We start from the raw sequence: 23,989 nt of genomic DNA, 5'->3' as shown, positions 1-23,989 counted from the left end.
TCTCGTTCGCTTCACTACCAGGAATAGAGGGGTCCTCAGTCAAAGATCAGATTCTAGGACAATGAAAAGGAGAGGAAGGAGCACTCTGAGGGAGCTATAAAATCTGCATGTATTGGTATGCTAATATTTTTGGAGACTTCTGAGAAACAAAATCCTTCCCAAACTCTGAACTTCCCCCAAGTTTACTATGAAGAAGACATTGAATAGATGTTTCTACTGGAATTGGGATAAAGGGTATTCAGTTGATGTATCTGGGGTTTTACAACATTTTCGAGTTGTAAGTTTTTTTGTGTGTGCGGACAAGTAGCGTTTTTCTGGTAGTGCAGATGGTAGCACGATGATTGATGATTGCTGCCGTCACACCCGTGCTAACCAGTGGATGTATTTGGGCTGTAGCCACTGTAAAGAGCTTTACTTCTGCGCCAGGATGACTCTGTGTAAGGATTTAATTTCTCACAATTAGCATAATATCTTAACTGGGGTAAGCTTTGTAGTTTGGTTCAGACCCACTGAGTTCGCATGACCTTTTAAGTACCACTTTTTTTTCCTTCCAAGTTCAGCCTTTTCCCTGGGCTTGGGGCATCTGAGGGCAGGGAGGAACAGGTGTCCAAGGGAGAAATGTTGGTGCCTGGGAGTGTGTTTTTCAGTTGTATTGAATTTCTTACTTGGTGTATTTTTGACCTTAGTTTCTTTCCTTCATGTGTACTATGTTGTTTTGCTGGCTATTTATTGGATGCCCTCTCTCACTTAGTTGTTCAGCTGTAATATGGAAGTTAGTAGTTCTGTTCAAATGCTTTGTGGGTGAAACTGATAGGTTTAGCATTGATTTCTGGCAGCCTCTTTCAAGAAGTGTTGAGGTGATAAATGTGTTTCCATGGCTTTGGATTTGTTTTGGCACATTGGGTGTGTGACCCTTCTTAGAAACAATAGGGTATTTAAGAACCCTGAACTACTAGTTGAACTGAATGTCTATTTAGGAGAGTGGGTAGATTTGTTCCCTGTTTGTTCCCTGTGACTGTTTCCCAGCTGTCAAGGAACATATATAGGTATTCAGAAAAACAATTCTTTATTGATTCCCCCTCCTCTCCTTCCCAGTTAAAAGTGACTAGTGATTACACTTAAGGTAGTAGAGTTGAAACAACCCAATTTCTGACCACGTGGGCCACAGGCAGTTGGCTTAAGCCATAAACCCTCAGTGTTTATGGAGCTTAGGTTGGAGTGGAGGAGGGTAGGGAGATTACTTCTGCTTTCTTCTGGGGAGCTTTGCTTGTTTTTGTTTGAGGGGATGGGGGGTGCTCCCTTTGGTCTGGTGTAGAGTGTGCTTCCATTTCTCTCTGACCGCTGTTTTTTTGGTATTTCTAAATATCGCAGGCTTGGTTTTTACTAGATTTGTGAATCGTTAGTCCTAGCTCTTTTGCGTTAAATGTTAGTTCATTAACCTGCCAATTTAAAACTTCTAACTAGATAGACTCTACAGAAAGTTTTGGATTTAATTTGTTTTTGGTTCGTTGAGTGGTCTTACATGAGGACAGATAATGAAGCAGGGATTCTTTCTATCCCTAGGATTCTAAATCTAATCCTAAGTTTTAATGTACTCACAGGATTTTAAAATCCTCTCCAAAATAGGAAGGAAATATCGTGTTGCTTTTCAATGTTTGCTAAAAATTGTCTTTAGAAAAGCTAATCTTAATAGGCATCTTCCTTTGTCATGTGTCATTAAACTTTTGGCCACTTACCTTAGGACTCTTTCAAGGAGAGAGGGATAGGGCATGAGGAAAAACTTGTCTCTTGAAAATAAAAGGAATAGGAATAATTAATTGGCTCTTACACGGCTGTGATACAGAGTTTCCAGTCCTAAAGTTAAAGGAGAACCACTCAATAACACCAGTAAAAATATTTATTTAGCCCCTGTTATATTTTAGGAAATACTCTAAGCATTTTAGATACATTTCTTTTTTAATTCACAACTCACCCCTATGAAATAGGTATTTACTTTGTCCTCCCCATTTTCCAGGTGAGGAAACTTGGGCCCTGAAAGGTTAACAGGTTATACAAGCTGGGGCAGGGTGGGTGAGAAAGAAGAAAGGGAGGGAATCTGAGTTTATTTGGGTGAATGTAGGCACAGTGTATTTTTTGCTTAGATGTCAAGCATTTCACTTATTCATCATACCTGAGGCTAATACCATTTACTCAACTTACTGAAAGTTGTTTACAATAATTGAGATGAAATGACTGTCTTTAGATATCACTAGTCTTTTGACTGAACCCCTATATGGTCTGTGGAGGGGGCTCATGTTTGTGGTTAAGAGTATTTATTTCTACCAAAGGGTAGGTAGAAATGCCCTCTCTAAAAATGGAGTCTTAGGTTGTAAATTTGATTCCTGTTCAGGGCACCTGCCTGGGTTGCGGGCTCAGTCCCTGCTGGGGGAGCATAGGAGAGGCAACCAGTCCACGTTTCTCACATGGATGTTTTCCTCTCTCTCCCTTCCCATCTCACCTCAAAAAAAAAAAAAGAGTCTTTGATCTTACTGATTTCATTACATTCCTCAAAAAACAGTTTGGAGGTGATGGTTTTTGAGTAATTGTTCTTAGGTTTAAAACTTATTCTGAGCCCAGACCAGTGTGGCTGGCTCAGTTGGTTGGGTATTGTCCTGCAAAGCAAAAGGTCACAGGTTCAATACCCAGTCAGGCACATGGCCTAGTTTCAGGCTTGGTCCCAGTCAGATGCATAGGAAAAGCAACGATCAACGTTTCCCTCCTTTCCCCTCGTTTCTAAAAGTAAATCTTTAAAAAAACAAAACAGAACACCTCATCTAAAATTAAAAAGTTATTAGATTCCTTTTTAAGAGGGGGTTTGGGGAACAATCAGGAATTCTGGCTTCATCTCATTGATAGAGATAAAATTAGCCATTTTCCTTAAGAAAAGTGATGCTTCTGAATCCCAGCTCTTCAATAATGAGAACTGGGCTGTTTTCACTTGACCTCTACTTCCTGTGGGAAAACCCTTCTCCAGAGGCACTGTGAAACACATTGCTGAAGAAAGGTTCCTAGATTCAGGAGTAAGAAGTTTGAGAGTCCAGCAGTATTGTCATTAGAATTATAATCTTCATTAAGTACTGATTTCCATAATCCCGAAGCTTCAGTTTCTCACCCTGAAAGGCCACAAAGTAGGTGAGGCTATACAGGGGAGGAGGAAAACTGAGATGAAAGAGAACTTTAAATGAAATCACAGAAGGAAAATGAACATGCAATGTCCCAAGATCAGAGCAAAAAGGTTTTAGTTAGGTTTTCCTTAGGTTTACATCTTAGTTCCCTCCCTATCTTGCATGTATACATAAACGTAGGCTTCCTGAACCGTTTTTATTTTCCAAACAAGAGTAATGGACATTTATAGGAGACAGGCCATGGTAGCCCTTTCGCTGAGGGGATATCTCAGAAACTGCATTTTCTGTCCCCTCCTGTCGGGCTGACTGGTTCCTTGCTGTGCTACCTGCCTCTGCTGCTGATCCAAACGGGGGGAACTTCTGTCTCCCTCCCCAAGGCCTCCAGGCAGTATCCAATACTGTGTGTACAGGAAAAGTTGGAGATGATGACCTTGATTAGAATGTGTCTGGAGAGGAATAAATGGAGGAGCTGAGATAAGAAACAGTCATGAAAGATGTTGAAGTCTTGAAATAATGTGACCATCTGGGAGAAATTTTTAAACCACAATTTATAAAAGTATCACTGATACAGCCTGCCCCCTCAAGCCCTGCGACAGGAGACTTCTTATACTGGAGACACTCGTTTAATAATAGCTTGTCTCTGATATTCCCAGTAGCTACCTCTATGTGAGTAAAGGAGAGAAAACATTCAGACATCATCATGTAAAGTACCAGTAGCAGTGACGCCTACACGGAAGACTTGGAACTGCAAAGAGGCTGGGGTCACCTCAGTGACATCTGACGCTGTCCAACCAGAAGTTCGATTTTTGTTTGGGGGAGTGAGGAAGCTGACTGTATTAAAGGACTAAAATACTTTCTTGACTATAGTTTCTCACTTGTTTTTATTTTTTTTTTGGCGGGAGAGGTGGTAATGGGGTAGAATTTCACATCCTATCTGGAGTTAAGGGGAGGTTGGGGAAGCTCAGCCCTTCACCCAAGAATAACCCAGTTATGACATCTCTTCGCGTGGGAAGTGTTTCCCTAGGCACTGGGAGGATCTGAGGCTGCACCCCAGTGGGATTCCCTGCTTGAGTTGGAAGGCCACTCAGAGCTCGATGCATATCAGAGCGAGAGTGCGGAGGATTTAGCTAGCTGAGAATGAAATACCAGAGGGCAGAGACTCGGTGTGGAAAGGGCTTCCCCAGCTTGGAGATGGGGTGCTGCACCTAAGGGACTGGAGAGCGGGGTGACCGTGGTGGCCTGTGCTTTCCGCTGAGTGTACGATAGGGATGCGATGCTGCTGGGTCGTGTCCGAGGCACCGGCGATGGCTGAGCGGTGCCCAGCGAGTCAGCGCCAGACCCTGGCGTCCTCCATCTTCCCTCCTGAGCTCCCCCTGCTCCAGCTGCCTGAGCCACGGACCGCAGCACCACACACCCCCGCGGGGGGGGACGCCGCGCCCCATCCCCGCCCCCGGCCCCACCCCAGCCCCCCCTCTGGGGCCCTGACCCCACCGCCCGCAGGCACTGGCTGAGCTCCCAGGCGGCGAGCCGACAGCGGGGACGCCCAGGAGGGGTCCGGGCGACTGGGGGCGGCGGCGGCCGGGTCGGGGCTCCCCCCCCGCCCGCGCTCGCCGCGGCGGTGGTGCGTCCCGGAGGTTACCGGAAGTGGCCGCGCTCGGCGCTGCCATGTTGAGGAGCCGCCGCTGCCGCTGCCGCCGCCGCCGCCGCCGCTTTGTTGTCGCCTCCTCCGGCTGAGGAGGCTCCCCGAGCGGGGGGAGTGGGGAGGAGGGGGGTCGGCCGCCGCAGCCATGGAGGCCAACTGGACCACGTTCCTGTTCCAGGTAGTGGGGGCCCCCCCGGGGGGGTCCGGGGGGGGACAGGGGGGCCAGGGGGGCCGGGCCCCGGGCTGGCGGGCGGGCGGGCGGGCGCTCCTCCCTCCCTCCGGCTCCGCTCTCGGCCCGGCCTTAATCCCCCTTTGTTTTTCCGCCCGCCCGCCCCGGCGGAGCGGGGCTGCTGAGGTGAAAGAAGGCGGCCTCGCGGGGTGCGGGGGAGAGAGCAGGCCTCGGGGTGAACCCCGGCCCCCCCTGCACACTCACGCACACGCACACACCCTTCCCTCCCGCCCGAGAGGGAAGGGAGGAGGCCGGTCGCTGTCACCGCCCGCGGCCCAGAGAAAGGAGGGCGCCGGGCCGCCGGGTAGCGCGGGCCGCTGGGTCGCGGCGCGCCGGGCCCGGCCCGCACCGTGGGGCGAGGGCGGCCCCCAGGTCCTGCTCTCGGACCCCCGAACGCACACGCACACGAGCGCCCACACACTCACTTTCGCTCGCTCTCCTTTTTCATCTCCCTCCGTTTTTGCGTGTGGTGACTTTCTGACCCCCCCCCGTCCCCGTGAATAGCGGGTAGGTGTCCCCGCCACTCCCCCTTCCCGCCGCCCCACCTCGTGTTTATCCAGTTGGGGGTGTTGTGTTTCCTCCCGCAAACTTTTTCACTAGATTCACGTTTCTTCTTTCCCAAGCCCCTGCCCGAGTCTTGGCAGTTGACACCCTCTCCCTCTGTCCAGCTCTCCCGCCGGCCCATTCAGCCGGGGGTTCCCCCCGCCGGGCCGGGGCTGGGAGGCCCGACCTCCTCCCGGAGCGCTTTTCTCTCTCCTTCCCACCTCGACGTTCCCTCCAACCTAGTGGGGGAGACAGAAAGTGGAGAGAGCAAACAGTCCGCTTGCAAAGCCCCCAGATGAGTCATTCTTCGGGGTGTTGGTCTTCACTTTTTGCAGGAAACTTCAAAGTGACTGTAGCCAATACGTTGGCAGTCCTCTGGCCAGCCCTTTGGGTGGGGAACCCCTGTTTGGAAGACCTGGGCTGGAACGTATATTTTTCCTGCTTGGTTTCTATTTGCAAACGACGCACTTAGTGGGCAGCAGTGATGAGCTCACGAAGAAACTTCGAAACCGGAGGTTGGGAAGCTCGTCACTTTAAGTGCGTTCTTCCCGCCTGTCGGAGTTATTTTCCTACTTTGAATAACTTAGTGCAATCCCAAACTCGTATCTTGGGCTTTTGAGACCTTTTGGAACTAACCAGAAGCGGATGCAAAATTTTCAGAAACTTCTCCGAGCCACTGGAGCCATCCCAGCGGAGTTAATACAGGGAATTGAATTATTCAAATATTACTTACCTATTGTGTAGAGTTGGTTGATTACTTTAAGAAGAAATATATTTTAAATGTGAGTAATTTAATTTTTAAGTAGTGTTGAATTTTATTCAGGCTTCTTAAAATTGAAGGTACTAAAAATTTATGGAACTCAAAAAACGTTCCCACTTTCTCATTCTTAGCTAGTATTGTTTTATCCGGCTTCGATGAGCTTACTAATTGTGATAAGTGAACTTAAAGATGCATCGGAAAGGAATTGATATATAACTAGCTGGCATCCACATTGGTGTAAAGGTGGTAAATACCATCTCCAGAAAAAGCTTTCTAATGGTCCCTTTAAAATATGGGATTATTAGGCCATTGAAGTGATTTTCACATGAACAAGAATTAGATTGACCATAATAAACGTGCTGGCACTGTACTTAATGGAAGTTGAAAATACCAGGAGTTCTTTATGTAAAGAAAAAATCCACAACTAATTTTTGGAAAGCTAGTTGAAAAGTCTTTTGAAATATTCTTATTATTCTTTTCCTAGACGAAGCAAATGCCAAGCATGTATTGATCAACTATTTAATTAGATTTTATATTATTTAATTTTTTTCAGCTATTAAAATCTTTTTTCCCCACCTGATGGAGGAGTGTGAAAGGTCATAGTTGACTCTGGGCTTGGCAATGTGTGCGGTGAAAATTGTTGGAAACTTAGAATTTAGAGCTGAGGACAGTTGAATGGGTAAAGAGAATATTTCAGTCTTCTCTCTGGAAAGGTATGAGTAGACTTAGTTCCAGCTTTAAATAATTTTCTCTGGGGAAATGGAGGCTTAAACTCTCTCATTTTGTTTCGTGGAGCATCCTACTGAATTTATATTTTAAAACAATTTAAGACATGCTTGCTTTCCAGATAACCTGGCAGAAAGTGAAAGCCATAGTTGGTAAAATGTTTGATGGATGATTCTCCTAACAGGACATTCAAGATATGACTCACTGATGCTAATTTGTTTCAGTGCAAAATCTTTTACCCTCTGGCACTGGAGATTTCATGGTGCCATATCCTACCACCCTGGGTGATGAAATAACATTTCTGTTTTGTTTTGTTTTGTTTGCCAGCCCCACAAAAAGGAAAGCTTGGGAGGGTTTAAAAAGCCTTGAAAGAGATGGGAGATAAAATTAAAACTTTCGTTTGATGATGCTAGTCAAATAAAAGTCTACCCATAAGTTATGTATATATTTTAAATCACCTGACTGAAGGCAGGCTGTGGTTGTTGTTTTACTCTGTCTCTCCCCCAGAGAACAAGTTGGGGAAACCCACTTCCCCTCTTAGAAGGCTTCATGTAGCAGTGTGGGGATCCTAGGAATCCTCAGAGAGAGATTTCCATAGTGGTCAAGGCATTCTGCAGCATTTCACCCAAGAAGCAGGGACCTGGTGTGACCCTCGTGTGAGAGTGAGCTTCAGCAATGCTGTAAAAATACTTTATGTTGCCACAGACATCTGAATTGGTAAAATGGCAGTAAGTGCTTTTAGTACTACATCAAACTAATGGTTGTTTAGAATTGAAAAATACCTCTAAACACTGTAAGTCTGAACTTTGTCCAGAAGATTTGCATTTCCTATTATCTGATCTGTTGCCTTTGAAATTGTATATCTTGAGCTATCTTCAGCTATTAACCGTTTATGTACTGTATGGAAACTTGCGTATCCTACAGCCAGGTTGGAAAGGGGGTAAGATTAGAGTCCAGATTCTGTAGTTTCTTCTACTAATGTCATCTGGGTAGACACTGACATTTACAAGAGCTCCATAAATTAAAAGTGGACTGTAATTCAGTATGATTGCTAAGTACAAAAAGATACTCATAAGTAAACACAAAATTTCTATGAGTACTTCCAGGACTCAAGGGAGATTCGATCAATATTATTAAATTGAAACTGGTAACTCTGGATACTGTATCTCCTCCTGCTTTGGGGGAGCCTGGTTCCAGGTTTAGCTGTTGTACTGCCATCAGGAAAGTAAACATGGAGCAATGATAGATATTCTTACCCATCAGGGGAGGAGCTCTGTGTGAGTGTGTGTGTCTTTCTCCTCATTTTTTTCTCCTTAAGTTAACTGTTGGGCTGTTGGTTATAGAGTGAGAAGGGTAAATAAGTATCTAGAGTGTCTAAGATGGTAGGATGGGCTCTTCTTAGAACAATGTATTCTTAAAGTATTTGAAACTCTTAACCTCTGAGTGCATGTATCCTTTTAGGATTACAAAACTCAAGCATAGGGGTTTGGGCTCACTGTTAAAGAGTTTCAAAGATAACGTTGGTAAAGTGCAACATATTAGGAAGAACTCTTTCAGAAGTTTTTTCCTATCATTTCCTAAATGTGTATCCTATGGAGGTATGGAGATTTTGAAAGAATCAAAACCAAGAGAATACTCATAAATAACACGAACTTAACCCATGATGAAATTTTTCAGTGCAATTAAGTAAATTTCCAATGTTCGGCCCCCAGTTTTGAAATGTAGAAGCACATTATAACAGCAAATGTCTAATACTTTTTTAAAACGTTTTTAAAAAGATTTTATTTATTTATTTTTAGGGAGGGTGGAGGGAGGAAGAAAGAGGAGAGAAACATTTGATGTGTGAGAGAAACATCAGTTGGTTGCCTCTTGCATGCACCTACAACCCAGGCATGTGCCCTGACCCAGAATCAAACCAGTGACCTTACACTTGTAGGGTGACGCCCAACCAACTGGGCCACACCGGTCAGGGCTAAATGTCCTAATACTTTAACAGAACCTACAACTCTTGGATGGAGAAGAAAATAAAAGGAACTTTAATTATTTATAGTTTGTTTTCTCTTGGTCTAACTTTGAGAATATAGGGTTTGAACAACTAGTGTTGCTAAAGGATGCAGACTTCTATGAACTGAGAGACAACTGGCAGGTGTTTTGCTGTGGGCTACCTTCACAGATGCCTTCCAGGTTGACTAATAGCAGGTTTCACTTCAATCAGATCTTTTAGTAGAGTTAACTGAACAAGTTTAAAAGTAAACTTAAATAGCCTATGTGCTCAGAGAATTAGGTTTCTTTTATCACTTAGCAACAGACTCCCTCCTCAATCACTAAGTTTCTTCGTGGAAAGGGAGAGACATAATACCTTTCTTTTCCTAGGTAATAGACAAGTAGATGATTGTGCGTTTCGTGCATTACTGTAGTAAGTTACTGTTAAATAAGTCTGCAGTGTAATTTTTTTTGACAAGTTATTTAAACTTGGTTTCAACACTGACAGACTAATGCAAACTGATTTCATCAGCTGCTACGTCCCTTATGAACCAGGGTGGAGTGTAGTTTAGTCAGCTGTTTGAAAGCAGGATCACTGTCAGCAACTTGGTTGAGTAAGGTTTGGCTCCACACAGTGATTTTAATGCTTTATATTGGGAGCTCTTCAGAGGAGCTAGGTGATTGCTGGGTCTTTGCTGTAGAGAGTTGCTTACAGGCTCTTCGATTGTTTCTTCTGGTCTCTGGTCTCTATTGTTTGGAGCATGTTGGATTTTGAAGGTCATTGTGAGAGGCTGAGTTTCTGAAGTGTAAATGTTTGGTTTTAGACCCACGAAGGCTCTCATCACCAACAGCAGGCAGCACAAAACAGCCTGCTGCCCCTCCTGAGCTCTGCTGTGGAGCCCCCTGATCAGAAACCATTACTTCCAATACCGATAACTCAGAAACCTCAGGCTGCACCAGAAACATTAAAGGATGCCATTGGGATTAAAAAAGAAAAACCCAAAACTTCATTTGTGTGCACTTACTGCAGTAAAGCTTTCAGGGACAGCTATCACCTGAGGCGCCACGAGTCCTGCCATACAGGGATCAAGTTGGTGTCCCGGGCAAAGAAAACCCCCACTACAGTGGTTCCTCTTATCTCCACCATCGCTGGGGACAGCAGCCGAACTTCGCTGGTCTCAACCATTGCAGGCATCTTGTCAACAGTCACTACATCTTCCTCGGGCACCAACCCCAGCAGCAGTGCCAGCACCACAGCTATGCCTGTGACCCAGTCTGTCAAGAAACCCAGTAAGCCTGTCAAGAAGAACCATGCTTGCGAGATGTGTGGGAAGGCCTTCCGAGATGTGTACCACCTCAATCGGCACAAGCTCTCCCACTCGGACGAGAAGCCCTTTGAGTGTCCTATTTGTAACCAGCGCTTCAAGAGGAAGGACCGGATGACTTACCATGTGAGGTCTCATGAAGGAGGCATCACCAAACCCTATACTTGCAGTGTTTGTGGGAAAGGCTTCTCGAGGTACTGCATTTTGCTTTGCTCTTTTTTCATTATGGTATTCAGTGAACTTCAGTTTTGTTTCTGTATGCTCTAGAAGGTTTATGTGAGTGAGAGTAGATGCGGGCAGGCCTGTGTTATTAGAGATTGGTGATAGATAAAGTATTTCACCTCCAGGTCTAATTTCAGTTTGATGTGGTTGACAAGTGGTGACATAGCGATTAACTTACTATTTCATTTAAGAAGTACCTTGGTGGACTCAGGCCTTCATTTGGCACATGGATACTTATCACTGCATAACTACCAGATGCCAATTCAGTTGGGTGACTAGACATGAAGTTCACTGCATAAATCCAAGAAACTTATTTTTTGGAAGTTGGGATGACCTTGGATACTCTTAATAAAAAATTTTAGGAGAATGTTTTTCCTTTTTTGTGCGGTTACTAACATTTCACTAATTTTCATTTTTAAAGGTTTTTAAAATATAAAATATATATAGTACTAGCTGTTTCTGGCAAGTATTAACTAAAACTTTGGGTATTTTGTAATGGTAAAGAATCAAGACCTAATATGATTTGATGTTGACTAGGAGAGAAAACAGGTAAAATGTTTGTTTATGATGAGAGAGGTAAGGAGGCCTGCACGGGGGTGGAGGGGGATTTGGTAGTTCTGCTAGCTTTCTTTGAAATGTCCCCGACCCAAATCTGCCCAGCATGTGTACATCACAGTAAGTAGCATTTCTCTGTGTGTGTTCCATTATATCTTCTGTTGAAACTCTCTCTTTCACAGGCCTGACCATTTAAGCTGTCACGTAAAACATGTCCATTCAACAGAAAGACCCTTCAAATGCCAAGTAAGAGTTAAAATGACTTATCCTTAGTGTAGCGCTTGATGCACATTGTCCCGAAGGGCTGAGCCAACCAAGTCTCACCGTTCTTGAATAGTGTTAAAAATCACTGACTTGAGTAAATGTGATCCATTTGAATTCTAGTTTTATAAAATATAAATGACAGCTTCTGTTTCTGTGGGGCAAGATCATTTAAAATGTAAATGTGTTGTTTTTGTTGAACTGCAATTCCCTTTCCTTGGGCAACAGCAATTTATTGTTGTGAGAAAATAATTATAGTCTTGCAAAGGTTGTATATTGAAATAAATGAATGAAGTGCTTTAAATTAATTTCTGGGTTGATGGTTGAAGTTGTATTCATTGTAATAGAAGAAAATACAGATTTTCTTCCAAAAGTTACCACTTACTGGATTTTTGTCAGCTATAGCCAAATTGGAGCATTTTGTAGTTGTTAACAAATGTTTTCATGTTAATAGTTTTATTTAGCATGAAATGTGATAATGAAAAGATATAAGAATCTTGCTAAATCAAATTACTGTTTTTTAGGTATCAGTAATTTTCATTTGTGCTGGTTGTCTTTTTGTGTTCCCTTTTGTTAAATTTGTTAATGACTGATTTTATTGAGTAAATGATTTGAATTCTAAGAAAACCCCAATTGGACAAAGAAAGATAGTGTCATTTTGAGTGAGTGCCTTCTATGTGTAAGGTTTTGGGTCAGGTTCTAAATCCAGCAGGAGTTTTGTGAGGTAGGTATTATTATTTTACAGATAAGGAGACAAATTCAGATAGGTTAACTAACTTGCTCAGTGTTCCACTGTTTGGTGAACTGGGGAGCTGGATTTAAATCTAGGTTTAATTCTAAAGCTCACATCTTCTTACTACTCTGTGTTGATATTTTTTCTTCCCTTAAAATGTAAGGGTCTAAAATTTACCAAGTGTTTTATTATGATTATGATTCTGGGTAACACATACAATTAAAATTCAGGTAACTCAATCGGCTTGCTGTTAATGGGTAGGGTAATGCCTAGAATATAACGTACTTTAAAATGAGTAGAACAGGATAGTCTATATTTAAAAAAAGTTTTCCTCCCTCATGCAGACGTGCACTGCTGCCTTTGCCACCAAAGACAGACTGCGGACACACATGGTGCGCCACGAAGGCAAGGTGTCGTGCAACATCTGCGGGAAGCTCCTGAGCGCGGCCTACATCACCAGCCACCTAAAGACACACGGGCAGAGCCAAAGTATCAACTGTAATACATGTAAACAAGGCATCAGTAAAAGTAAGTGAAGCTTCGAATTGTATTTCTTTTGCATTGTTTTTATAACGTATCAAAGGTATTTTTGCTGTGTATTATTGTTCATCTTATATGTTTCCTGCTATTACTAAAGTCTGCAAACATGCAGTAAGGGAGAGTATGTGTTATTATTAGAAATGTACTTCATATGCATGTGTACAAACAGCACTGATTTTGCTTTCAGTCCTGTGCTTGTCTAATAACAGCCATGTTAATAGAGCGGAATTTCCCCATAGCTATTTTTCAGTGTGTCCTTTCTTTGAGGTTTGAATAGAAAGATCTAGTATGTTATGTTAGAATTATGGCAGCAAAAGCCACATTAGGAAGTTGCATCATATCCAGGCAATTTTAATTGTTTTTATTTAATGTTAGGAAGATTCTTAAGCATCAATGTCTCCTAACTCCTGGTTTTTATTAATATGTCCTTAATAACCTTAAAGATGAAAGCAGTGTTAATTAATTTGCTTTTCAAAGCCCAATCTATCCATAGAGAAACAAGATATCAAATCTATTTTAGGGTTGAAATTCTTTGCTCACCTTAAATTCAGAGTTGAAGATAGAATATTCCAGGGACTTACAAATAAAATTTAATATTTTCATTTACCCAGGCTTTTTCTTTAAGATCTCCCTAACCACCAGAATAAAGTGTATTCCTAATTCTATTCTATTACATATTCTACTACTTTATATATTCTATTATGTATGTATATTATGCAGCAGAAACATAAAATTTTCAAAATAGGTGGGCAAAAGTAAAGAATGTTTAATGTGTTTTAATCTCATCCATTTTTGCTTATTTGTAAATACATGTAAGTACCTAGTATGTAGTTCTTTGTAACTTTATAAAAATTTACTTTTAGTATACATCATTGTGGTCAAGTAATCAAGTATTTTTAGATATTTTGATGAGCATTAATTAGTTCATGCTAATATTACCCAAGGTCCATTCTAAACCTTGCTTTTTAATATAGCAAAGAATTCTTTTCTCTTTTATATTGGTTTTCTCTAGCTCTCTAGTATTTTTATTAATTTATCCATTTTGACCAATATAGACATGAACAGCAAAAAAAGATGCACTGTAGTAAAAACTCTTAAGTCAAATGATAAAGACCATAGAGGCACAAAGAGTCAAAGTATCAAAGTTTTAGATTTTGAAAAAATAGCCATACTTTTTCCAGGTAAATGTAGTGTTTCTGGTTTGTCTTTGGAGCAGCATGCATGAATGATGAGACCAGCAACCAGAAGCAGCAGCAGCAGCAGCAGCAGCAACAGCAACATGTGACAAGCTGGCCAGGGAAGCAGGTAGAGACACTGAGACTGTGGGAAGAAGCTGTCAAAGCAAGAAAGAAAGGTAAGAAGGAGGAGGCGTGCTGGTGCTCCAAGTATGGCTAGAGAAGTATTTGCAGTTTAGGGGATCCAGCTTTATGGAAACATGGAAATACTACACACTGGGAAATAGAAGTTATTGGCAACAACGCTTTCCAGCTTCCAGATACAGTTGTTGTTTTTCCAGATAGAATATTTTTAAACTAGTATTTCTTAAGTTCTTTCTTTTGATTTACTTTTTCTTACAAATTTAGAATCAAATTTGGTCCTTTGCTATATAAGCTCAGAATTCATTTTTATGTGAACCTCTGTGCATTAGGGGCTCCTTTTTTCCGTCTTAAAATATTAGCATTTTTAGAGGTGGCCGAAATAACCTTTTGCGTATATAAATTCATTTTCTTACAGTTGTGTTATTTTCTGCTGTTTAGTGTTCTTTCTATATTGTTTTATTTATTACATATTTATTATACTATGTCTTTTCTCTTGGTCTCTTAATGTCATTCAGTCTGTCACTGGGGCTGGTATTAGCTTAACATGTATCTACTTCAATTTTTAGAGATATTGTTATAATTGAAAATGGTCTTTTCTCTCATGTATCTAAGAATCAGTGAGCATCAGTTTTCCACAGTTTTTTAACTTAGTAGTTATAGGTTTGGCTTCTGGACTATTGTGCAGCCATTTCAAGTAAATCACTTTGTCAATATACCATCAACCACAGGACAGATTCCTAAATTTCTTATTTTCTCCCCCTACTCCTACCATGTCTTATTGTTTCATTTTAAACTCATGTGGAAGCTTCTGGATGTAGGCTTCTCCGTAATTCCTTTGCTGTGTAGTTTCTTCCATCCTTTGCTTTTACATGGTGTGGCTGTTCCTTTCTTCAGATCCCTTGTAAACACTCTGTACTTCAATAAACATAAAGGGAATAGTATCCTTTTTCATACGTCTACTGGCATTGGAGGAAAAGAATGCAGCAGTCCAGATAGGCTTTTTGCCCTTCCTCAGGTGCTGCTTGTTCCTGTTTTCCAAGTGAAGATCTGTCATTACTTTGATAAAATGTACTGTGGTAGGAGAGTGGGTGGAGAATGGTGGGAGAAAGGGCAGAAAAGTGTGTGTATGTATGTGTGTGCTGTGATAATTGCATAGTAAGTTGGAAACATGCCATTAAGAATGTTTGACTTAGAGAAGGAGTGAGAGTGAAAGTGTTTAAGACACAGAAAAGGACTCTGTCAGATTTTTTGAAAATGAGGAGGATGCGGGGAGGTGGTAAATGGCAGAGCGAAAACTTCTTTGGTGAAAAGTGGACACCATCATCTCAAAAGTGAGTTGGCTTCTGTCATTCTTTGTTTTTTTCTGCACTCTTCTATTTGGTATTGTATTTTAGTTTGTTTGCACAATAAGACTCAATTGTTTGGTTCATCTTCTGACCTCCATGAAACAAAATGTTATTGTATTCCCATTTGTACTGTGAATCTTTCTGGAAATGACCAGTTGATGTTAGAAACTTCTGTATTCATATTAGTAAATCTCATATTTTGGGGGAGAAGAGACTCCTGACCTGAAAGCCTAAATTTGAATCAGCATATTCCTTTTGAATATTATTGGGCTTAAATAATGTAATATAAGTTCCCAAACTTGGAAGACAATCAAGTCATCATCTTTGTAGCTTTTTAAAAAAACGTACATTTTCCAGATTCCATCTAACTCTCAGTGTGGGATTTCCTGGGAAGCTATTTTTTAAAAAGCTCACTAAATGGTTTTGATCATTAGCCAGATTTGGGAATCTTTGATGTGGAATACGGAGTATGCCAAAGTTACATCAGAATGATCAAGGAAGGGCTCCTTATTGACTCAGGGGTCTACCTGGGGTGATATGACCCACGTAAGGAAAGTGTGCAGACCTCCATCTTTAGTCTCAAGTACATTTTTTTATTTTGACAATCAGCTCCCAGCCAGCCCACCCATAGGTCTTCTTACTAGTGTTTGGTGACGCACCAGCAGGTGGTGCTGAATTTTGTTGAGGGGTGGGGTCTCGCCTCCAAAGGAAGTTTTCTTTTAAGAAGTTTTTGCTGGATAATAAGGACCAGGGTCCCCTCGACTCACTGCAAGGTCTTCTGGTCTGGTTAGTCCTCCTTGGTATGGTTGGTCGTGTGGTGTGTATAGTGTGTGTAGTTAAGTGACTCTAGGCATAAAGTAGGTGACTGTGGTAGCATCAGAAAGAGAGGAAATGGTAGTAGGACCAGAGCATAAACCTGCTGAGGGATAATTTTTCTTTCTTAAAATAGTTAGGGACACATAACCAGAAACATGGGATTATTTAACAAAAATTATTTATCTAAAACTGAAATAAATAGATAATATTAAAATAGTTTATCTACCTCTACTTTAGTATTTTAAAAACTTTAGCAGAATGAGAAGGCTTAAAAATAAATACAGCCCTGGCTGGTGTGGCTCAGTGGATTGAGTGCCAGCCTGTGAACCAAGAGGTCACTGGTTCGATTACCAGTCAGGGCACATGCCTGGGCTGCAGGCCAGATCCCCAGTGAGGGGTTCATGAGAGGCAACCACACATTGATATTTCTCTCCCTCTCTTTTCTCCCTCCCTTCCCCTCTCTAAAAATAAATGAATAAATAAATAAAATTTAAAAAAGTAAATACAGCATTGAAGATACATACCTCACCTCCTTCTGCTAGATACAAGGTACCTTATGAGAAGATTTAAAAAATTATCTATTACTGTGTAACCATCAGCCCAGCTCTTTGTAAACAAGCTCTTGTTGCCTGGCCTGCCATGGTTGGCTCTTCCCAGGAAATTCTTTAGAACTCAGAGAAACTGCATGAAGTGGTAATGAGAATACTTGAGCCCTTCTTGATCTCTCCCCCTACCCCCAAAGTGTCTTGCAGAAATTAACTCATCTTCCCAGTGTCACTGTGAGGTAAATGAGTAAATCTGAACTTGAAACCAAATGTGCCAGAGCTAAGTAAGTTGCCTAAGTCCTTGAGGGAGATAGAGCTTCAGAAGAGAGATTTGCGCATGTTGGGATTCCTGGTCTCCAGTCTTATGCTCAGAAGAATCCTCCCTTCCTGCTGACTGTTTGATAGAAAACTATTTAATTCATGAAATGTTTGTTCTTTTTAATGAAAAGAGATCGAGGCAGAAGCTGTTCGTGAATTTTGTTCACTGTTTTGAGAATCTAAAGGCCCTTCTGTGTTCTTATTTTAGAAGCTGCTAACCTGTGCCAAACCTCCACGGCTGCTACGACGCCTGTGACTCTCACTACTCCATTCAATATAACATCCTCTGTGTCGTCTGGGACTATGTCAAACCCAGTCACAGTGGCAGCTGCAATGAGCATGAGAAGCCCAGTAAATGTTTCAAGTGCAGTTAATATAACCAGCCCAATGAACATAGGGCACCCTGTAACTATAACCAGCCCACTATCCATGACTTCTCCTTTAACACTCACTACCCCAGTCAATCTGCCCACGCCTGTCACTGCTCCAGTGAATATAGCACACCCTGTCACGATCACATCTCCAATGAACCTGCCCACACCTATGACTTTAGCCGCCCCTCTCAATATAGCAATGAGGCCTGTAGAGAGCATGCCTTTCCTACCCCAAGCTTTGCCTACATCACCACCTTGGTAAACAGTATTATAAAATCAAACTATGGGTTAAAGTAAATATTTACCAGCAATTTTTAGTGAAGCAAAAAGTAAACCATGAAATTGGGAGGTTTTATTATATTAGTTAATAATAGTGTAGTAGCATTTTTTTTCCAATTTGGCTGGGATTGTTCAAAGTAGGGTGTGTGTGTAACTTATCACTGGACCACTTTAGTTTAATGAGAAATTCCTTTTAGCTTACACCATTGCTTAAACAGAATAGTAGTTGGTAAGATGAAATGCCAGAATTAAAACCAATCATAAAAAGCAAACCCATTTCAAAATTTTAAAAAGCAGCGTTAGTTTCTAATCCCAAGAAATCATTTTATTCTAAACACTAGCAGAACTCTTCTCTCAATATAAGTGGATGGCTGATTTTAACCTGAAGTTCTAAATCCACAAATTGAGAGCTAGTGTAGAATTACCTGTGTTTATTGTTTTTATGAAATACATGCATTGTCATAATAAAATGCATTTCAGAGAATATGCATTTTACCTTTGGGAATATGTTAATTTCAGGCAGCATTCCCTATGGGAAAGGTGATACCAGCTCTGATATGCAAAGCATATGATAATTTATCATTCTAACTTCAACATATAATAGGGATTGTGACCTGATATTTGGAGATGTAAATATTGCTCAGCATATTAATCCTGATGGAATATAGCACTGTAGTTGACTTTTTTAAAAAATTAAAAAAAAAAAACAAAATATATCAATTGTGTTTTGGTAAGAAAAGGCTGCAACTGACAGGAGAAGTCAAGTGTGCGGACAGGCAGACTCCTAACAAATGGAGGCTAATGGGACTCCTGCTCAGGAGCCAAGGAATGCTTTGGAACATTTAAAATCATTGCTTTAAATTGGAAGACGCTGGAGGCACTGGGATGTGATATGCCCCTCTCTCCCAATCAGAGCCTGTTGATGTTACAACAGGGAAAGATAAGTTAGTTGCTCACTAGAGTTTATGTCTTATATTAAATTGTATACAGTTTTTATTCTAACCACTAACTAGGTAGTATGCCCCTTCAGAACAAGCAGAGTGTATTTTTTTCATTTCTCCTTTCATAATCAAGTATTGTGCAGATTTGTTCAACTTTGTAAATATGGATATCACTTTTTTTTCTTTGAGAAAACACTTGTATCGGCTTTGTGGTGTTTTCAGGGAGACAGCGATCTGTCTGCTCTCCCTGCAGAAACCAGCAATGATTGTGCACGTTAAGACATGTGCTTTTTATTAGCAGGATATCTTATCTCTGTACATAAAGTAGAAACCAAAAGCTAGGGAAGCAGATACCCTTTACACCATTATGCCACACATTAATGTTTTTAAAGCATTGTGTTTTAAAAAATAGTTACTAAAACCAAGACGCTGTGATTTTTTTTTTAAGTTACAATATGTTTTGGGTTTTTTTTCTCTTTTTAATCTTACAGTTAAGAGAAATGGAAATGAGTTGTGGTAATCTTGCAGAATGTTTGCAGGACTGACTATCAAACTGGATGACTTCCTTTTATACCCCGCTGTGTCAGTTCAAGCATCAAAATACCTTGTATCTGAGTCAGACTTCCTACATCAGGGACAGGTATCTGTGTGTCATTATACAAACAGTTCGAGGGGGTTGAACTACATAGTAAAAAATGAAATAAATAGTACTTAGTGTAAAATAATTTTATAAATGATCTTTTGTACTTTAGGACATTAAATTGTACAACTTTTGTATATATAAAAGCTTAGGAACTTTCTGTTTAGCAGGAAGGCACCACATTCCTACACTTTTAATGTATATGTTTGTTATAATGTCCATGTAAACATACCCTATGTTTGTGCCTTTTAATTAGTTTGTCTCAATAAACAAAATGTAGAGAAAAATATGTAGCTATGACTTTGTTACAACTGTTCCTATCCACAGTACAAAGATGGTTTGTTTTTAATATGTAGAGCATTATGTGTGGACTACTGGAAGGACTCATGTAGGGAAGGCCGACGCGTGGCCCTACTGAGGCTTGGATTGGGCAGGTGGTGGCCACGGTTGGAGGAAGCCCACATTTCCTGGCATGCAGCCCCAGGACTGGGTTCTGGCTCTGCCTGCTGGGACCTGTCACCTCTGACCAGGCTGGTAATCACAATCCTCCATGATTCAAACAGCCCCGACCTCCTCCGCAGTGGCCCAAGGAACAGCACTCAGTGGGGGCAGGTGTGGACCATAGCCCTAGGCTAGAGTGTGGTTGTAAGAACCCTGAAACTATTAGTTCTTTAAAAAAAAAAAAGATATATACTAGAAATGATTGTTTTATCAACTCATTGTATAATAAACAGGAGTGAGACTTCATTGTATGACTTCAGTTAAAATACTATTTTGTATGCATTCTTTATTCACTTCAGAAGCTTGTCTGCAATAGTAAAGCCACGTTGTGTCTTCTTTTGGGAGGAAGAGAGTTGGCAGGATGGGGGTGGCAGGGGACCACCTAGTAGGTTGTGTGGTGAAATTCTCCTGTGTCTTGGAACTGGAATTGAGTTTTGATGCTGATGAACTGATTCAACCAAGTGTTGAAGGCACAACGGCCACCGCTCTACAAAAAAGCAGAGATTTTGTTTTCTCCTGGTTGTAACCTGGTTGAGAGCGACCCCTTTATCAGATTAGCAGCTAAACAGTTGTATTAGATAACCCTCAAATCTGACATCAGCCTGTTATGCTCTAGGGCTTGCTGCTTGGCCTGCATTTGCCTTTCATTGTGTATTCATTTCCCTCCCAAGGTGTGCTCCTAAATGAAGGTTTCTTTGTAAGCAGATGATGATTTTTCCTGTCAATACCAGCACTGTATTACTAACATGCAAAATATTGCAGATTTATTTTGACAAATTAAAGTTAACCCGTCACAAATGTTATGATTGATTGCTTAATACCTCAGAAGCTTCACCAACTCACTATGATAGAGAAATTGTTGAAGCACTGCTTCTCCAGGTGCACACGTGTCAGTGCTGGGCTGGAGAGCAAGGGAGGAACTGTCAGGCCGGTTGGTATTGAGATACTATGGGAGGGTGGAGATGTACCAGACTGACTGCAGACCTACCCTTGCCAATCAGCTGGAATAAAAGCCCAGGAAGCCAGACCTTGGGAGCGGCCACAAGCTTAACCGCTCTACCCAAGAACTTAGCCAGTTCTACTCAAGAGATGTGGGCTTAAAACTTCTCATGCTCCAGAACTCAGTTTCTTTGCTTGAAAGGAGCTTTAGGCCAGATTCCAAACCCACTTTCATTCAACTAGATGCATCATTTGATTACCAACTGTATCAGGCACCATTAAGTACTGACAGACATATAAAGGTCATGAAGACAAAGGCTCGTAAGAGAGATGACAAGTCCCCAAGTGAGGGTATCACTACACAGCAAATCAAGATGAATCTGACACTTCATTTCATGACAAAGCTGTGGATACCTACATCTGTTTTACACAGAACTGAGGCTTCCCAAACTTCTGGTAATTGCTTTGGTCTCTTTATTGACTTGGTGAAAACAGCTGGAGAAAAAGAGTTCTTGGTGTTTTTGTCTGGGAACAGATGTGTTACTTCACTGAGTTGCTAATTAATCTTTCCAGTCCTGGCTGTCCAGGTGTCCCTTGCCCTTCTCAAAGGACCCTGTAGTTTGGTCCTCTCTGGAGAGAATGGGGTTTGGGATATGGATGGGATAGTAGATGTTTTGTTTTGTTTTGTTTTTTTCTGTAAAAAGATCATTTGGATCATTTAGCCTCAAAGATCATTGGGCTAAAAGTCCATTGTGTTCATGGGATGGTAATCACTTTCCCCTCCCTGCCATAATGAATCTGGCCCTCAGTCCTGCACTTTCTCCATTTCCTCCTTGAAGAACTGGTAGCCTGAAAGAAGACTATTTGACCCCATTTGGATCTATAAATCTTCCCCACAGCTGCTCTGACCCTGGCAGATTACTGGATAATCTCCCTGAGTCCTCTAAAAGTACGGGGCAGGCAGGTTCAGTGCTCAATAGTAACAGGTTTTGCATGGATCTGGACTCCAGCTTTTCTTGGCTGCCCACTTCAGAGCAATCTAAGGCCCACGTAATTCCCAAGAAAGGAATGGAGGGAAGGTCAAGGGCTTTGCTTTGGATCTCTGTAATCTAACCCTCTCCTTGGGCCAACCCTTCAGGGGCTGGCGAGTTAGCTTTCCTCTTCCCAAGACAGGCACTTGACCTGGATATTGGCCTTGGATCATGAGGGTCAAGTATACTTCACTTTACAAAAACTGCCTTATCATGGTAAAGGAATGGATGTTCACTTCAGATTCTCTATCACCACTGACTTGCATCATACTTTCAGAAATTTCTTCATCCCTGATTATCTTTATGTTGGCATTCCAGTCCCCTCCCAACACCTAAATATCTCTTTGAAGAGTGCATAAATGAGAAAATCACTATTCTTATTGGAGTAAGTTCTTTCTGACATATGTAACTGCCAACCACGCAGGAAGAATTCTCTGGGGTGTTTTGGTAAATTCACACTGATCATGGAGTTTTCTCAAGGCGAGGTCCACCTGCATCAGCCATTACCTGGATGTCACTTTTTCCTAAGGGCATCTGTAAAGAGTCTGAAAGAACTATTAGGTAAAGATAGGCATTTGAGGACCATGTTTTCTTCTGTAGCTATTCCTTTGTCATAGATGAGGAGACCAAGGGAATGGAAGGGACACGCCCTTCCAGTGAGTGGTCCAGTAGCTGTGTCTGGCAGTGAACACCCAGGTCCAACACTGGGTGCAGATGTGTCCTTTCTAGAGGCTGCTCATAGAGAGAGGAGGCAGCCTGAGAGATGGGACTGGAAGCCAAGTCTTTTGTCAGTCTTAGGGGCAACTGGGGGCCACCAAAACCACAGTCCCCTACAGTGGCAAAACCACAGTCAGCCTAAATCCACTCAGATCTGACTTGAAGAAGCCCGGATCCCCAAGGTCCCTGCTCATGAGCCAAGAAACTCCTAGCTTTGTAAATGGTGGGTAAAGAGTCAGAGAGAAATCGACTTTGTTTATGGGGGGAGGGGGAGGAGGGAAAGGGGGAACTTGGAAGTGGGGAGGAGGCCCTGGAAAGGAAGAGGTTTTGGAGACAATGTCCTTGTGCTCCCTGTGGTGTAACCCCATGCAGAAGCCCTTCGCTCTCCACGCATCCACCCTGTGCTGGGCATGATTGCTCTGAGGACTCTAGGCGGCTGGTCCAATCCAGCTGTGATTATTTCAGCTTCAGTCAATGGGCAGAAGAAAAGATGTGTCCTTCTTAGCCAGGAAAAGAACAAAATCAGTGGCTGAAGAAACAGGTAAGATTCAAGTGATTATTAGAGAATCGCCCCTGCAGTGGGGACCCGTGAACCCCTTGCAGCTGAAGAAGTAGGGCTCCCCTCTCTTAGATTCTCAGGGCCTGGAGGCCCTGACTCCAGGGTGGCCTGTCTAACACAAGGGCGGTCCTGGCATGTTGTGAACCCCAGAAGCTGTGTGGCTGGCAAGGATCTCTAAGGGAGACAAATGGGTCAAGGTGCAAGTGGGAAAAGGGAAAGGAGACGACAGGACCTCTGTACATGCTGTTTCCTGTGCCTAGAATGGCCTCCCTACAAGAGACCCTCCAGTGTTTTCTCCATTGTGAACCCCTAGATGTCCTGCAAAGCCCAACTTAAATGTTGATCCTTTATGCCCTGACTAGTGTGGCTCAGTTGGTTGGAGTGCCATCCCGCAAAGCAAAAGGTCACCAGTTCAATTCCTGGTCAGGGCACATGCCTGGGTGCAGATTCAGTCCTCAGCCATGGCGTGTGTGAGAGGCAACTGATCCATGTTCCTCTCTCACCTTGACGTTTCTCTCCCTCTCTTTCTCCTTCCCTTCCCCTTTCTCTAAAAATAAAGAAATAAAATCTTTAAAAATAAATAAATAAAGGTTGATCCCTCTGAAACTTTCCCTGTAACCTTAGGCAGTTAGTTGATACCTCCTCGGTGTACAAATACAGTAGAGGTAATCCAGTGCCACCCCCAGAAGGAAGGCTGGTTCCTAAGTTTGACTATACTATTTCCAAATGTTTTGCCACATCCCCTAAATCTCTGGTTCTAGATGAATGGGGCCATGGCAGCCTGTGGTTTTTACTGACTTTCCTTCCAGAACCCTGAAATACAAGGAGGAACCAAGCACCAAGGCCAGAAATAGCAACAACAGGTCAGCCAGGCCCCCAGAGGACCCAGAGCAGAGCAGGACCTGGGAGAAAGGCCAGCCAACCAGTAGGTGCTGTGAGACAGGGTTGTAATCAAGAGCAGAGGCTTGGAATCCACCAGGC

General features: G+C 42.2%; 1 protein-coding gene across 5 annotated transcripts; it reads left to right on the top strand.

Moving 5' to 3' along the window:
• The first annotated feature begins 4,728 nt into the window (after window positions 1-4,728).
• On the top strand, window positions 4,729-20,561 carry VEZF1 (vascular endothelial zinc finger 1). Of its 5 annotated transcripts, XM_037163655.2 has the most exons (7): window positions 4,729-4,984; window positions 7,572-7,792; window positions 9,872-10,566; window positions 11,332-11,395; window positions 12,470-12,671; window positions 13,897-14,037; window positions 17,236-20,561. In XM_037163655.2, the coding sequence occupies exons 2-7, from the start codon at window positions 7,787-7,789 to the stop codon at window positions 17,661-17,663; spliced, it is 1,536 nt and encodes a 511-aa protein (XP_037019550.1). In that variant the 5' UTR covers window positions 4,729-4,984; window positions 7,572-7,786; the 3' UTR covers window positions 17,664-20,561. The 5 variants fall into 5 exon arrangements, with proteins under 5 accessions (XP_037019550.1, XP_037019546.1, XP_037019548.1 ...); XM_037163651.2 differs by lacking the exon at window positions 7,572-7,792 and having other exon boundaries at window positions 4,730-4,984; XM_037163653.2 differs by lacking the exon at window positions 7,572-7,792 and having other exon boundaries at window positions 4,742-4,984; window positions 12,488-12,671.
• Window positions 20,562-23,989: the final 3,428 nt, after the last annotated feature.

This window comes from Artibeus jamaicensis, unplaced genomic scaffold (genome assembly GCF_021234435.1).
Source record: "Artibeus jamaicensis isolate MK-2021 breed Jamaican fruit bat unplaced genomic scaffold, CSHL_Jam_final contig_1998, whole genome shotgun sequence".
Classification (NCBI taxonomy): domain Eukaryota; kingdom Metazoa; phylum Chordata; class Mammalia; order Chiroptera; family Phyllostomidae; genus Artibeus; species Artibeus jamaicensis.
The sequence above is the reverse complement of the archived record's forward strand: the minus strand, read 5'-3'. Positions and strand labels throughout refer to the sequence as shown.

Coding starts and splice junctions, on each gene's coding strand:
- VEZF1 (XM_037163651.2), top strand. CDS start 4,952: ATGGAGGCCAACTGGACCACGTTCCTGTTCCAG. Junction 4,985..9,871: donor GGACCACGTTCCTGTTCCAG/GTAGTGGGGGCC, acceptor GTTTGGTTTTAG/ACCCACGAAGGCTCTCATCA. Junction 14,038..17,235: donor TGTCAAAGCAAGAAAGAAAG/GTAAGAAGGAGG, acceptor TTCTTATTTTAG/AAGCTGCTAACCTGTGCCAA.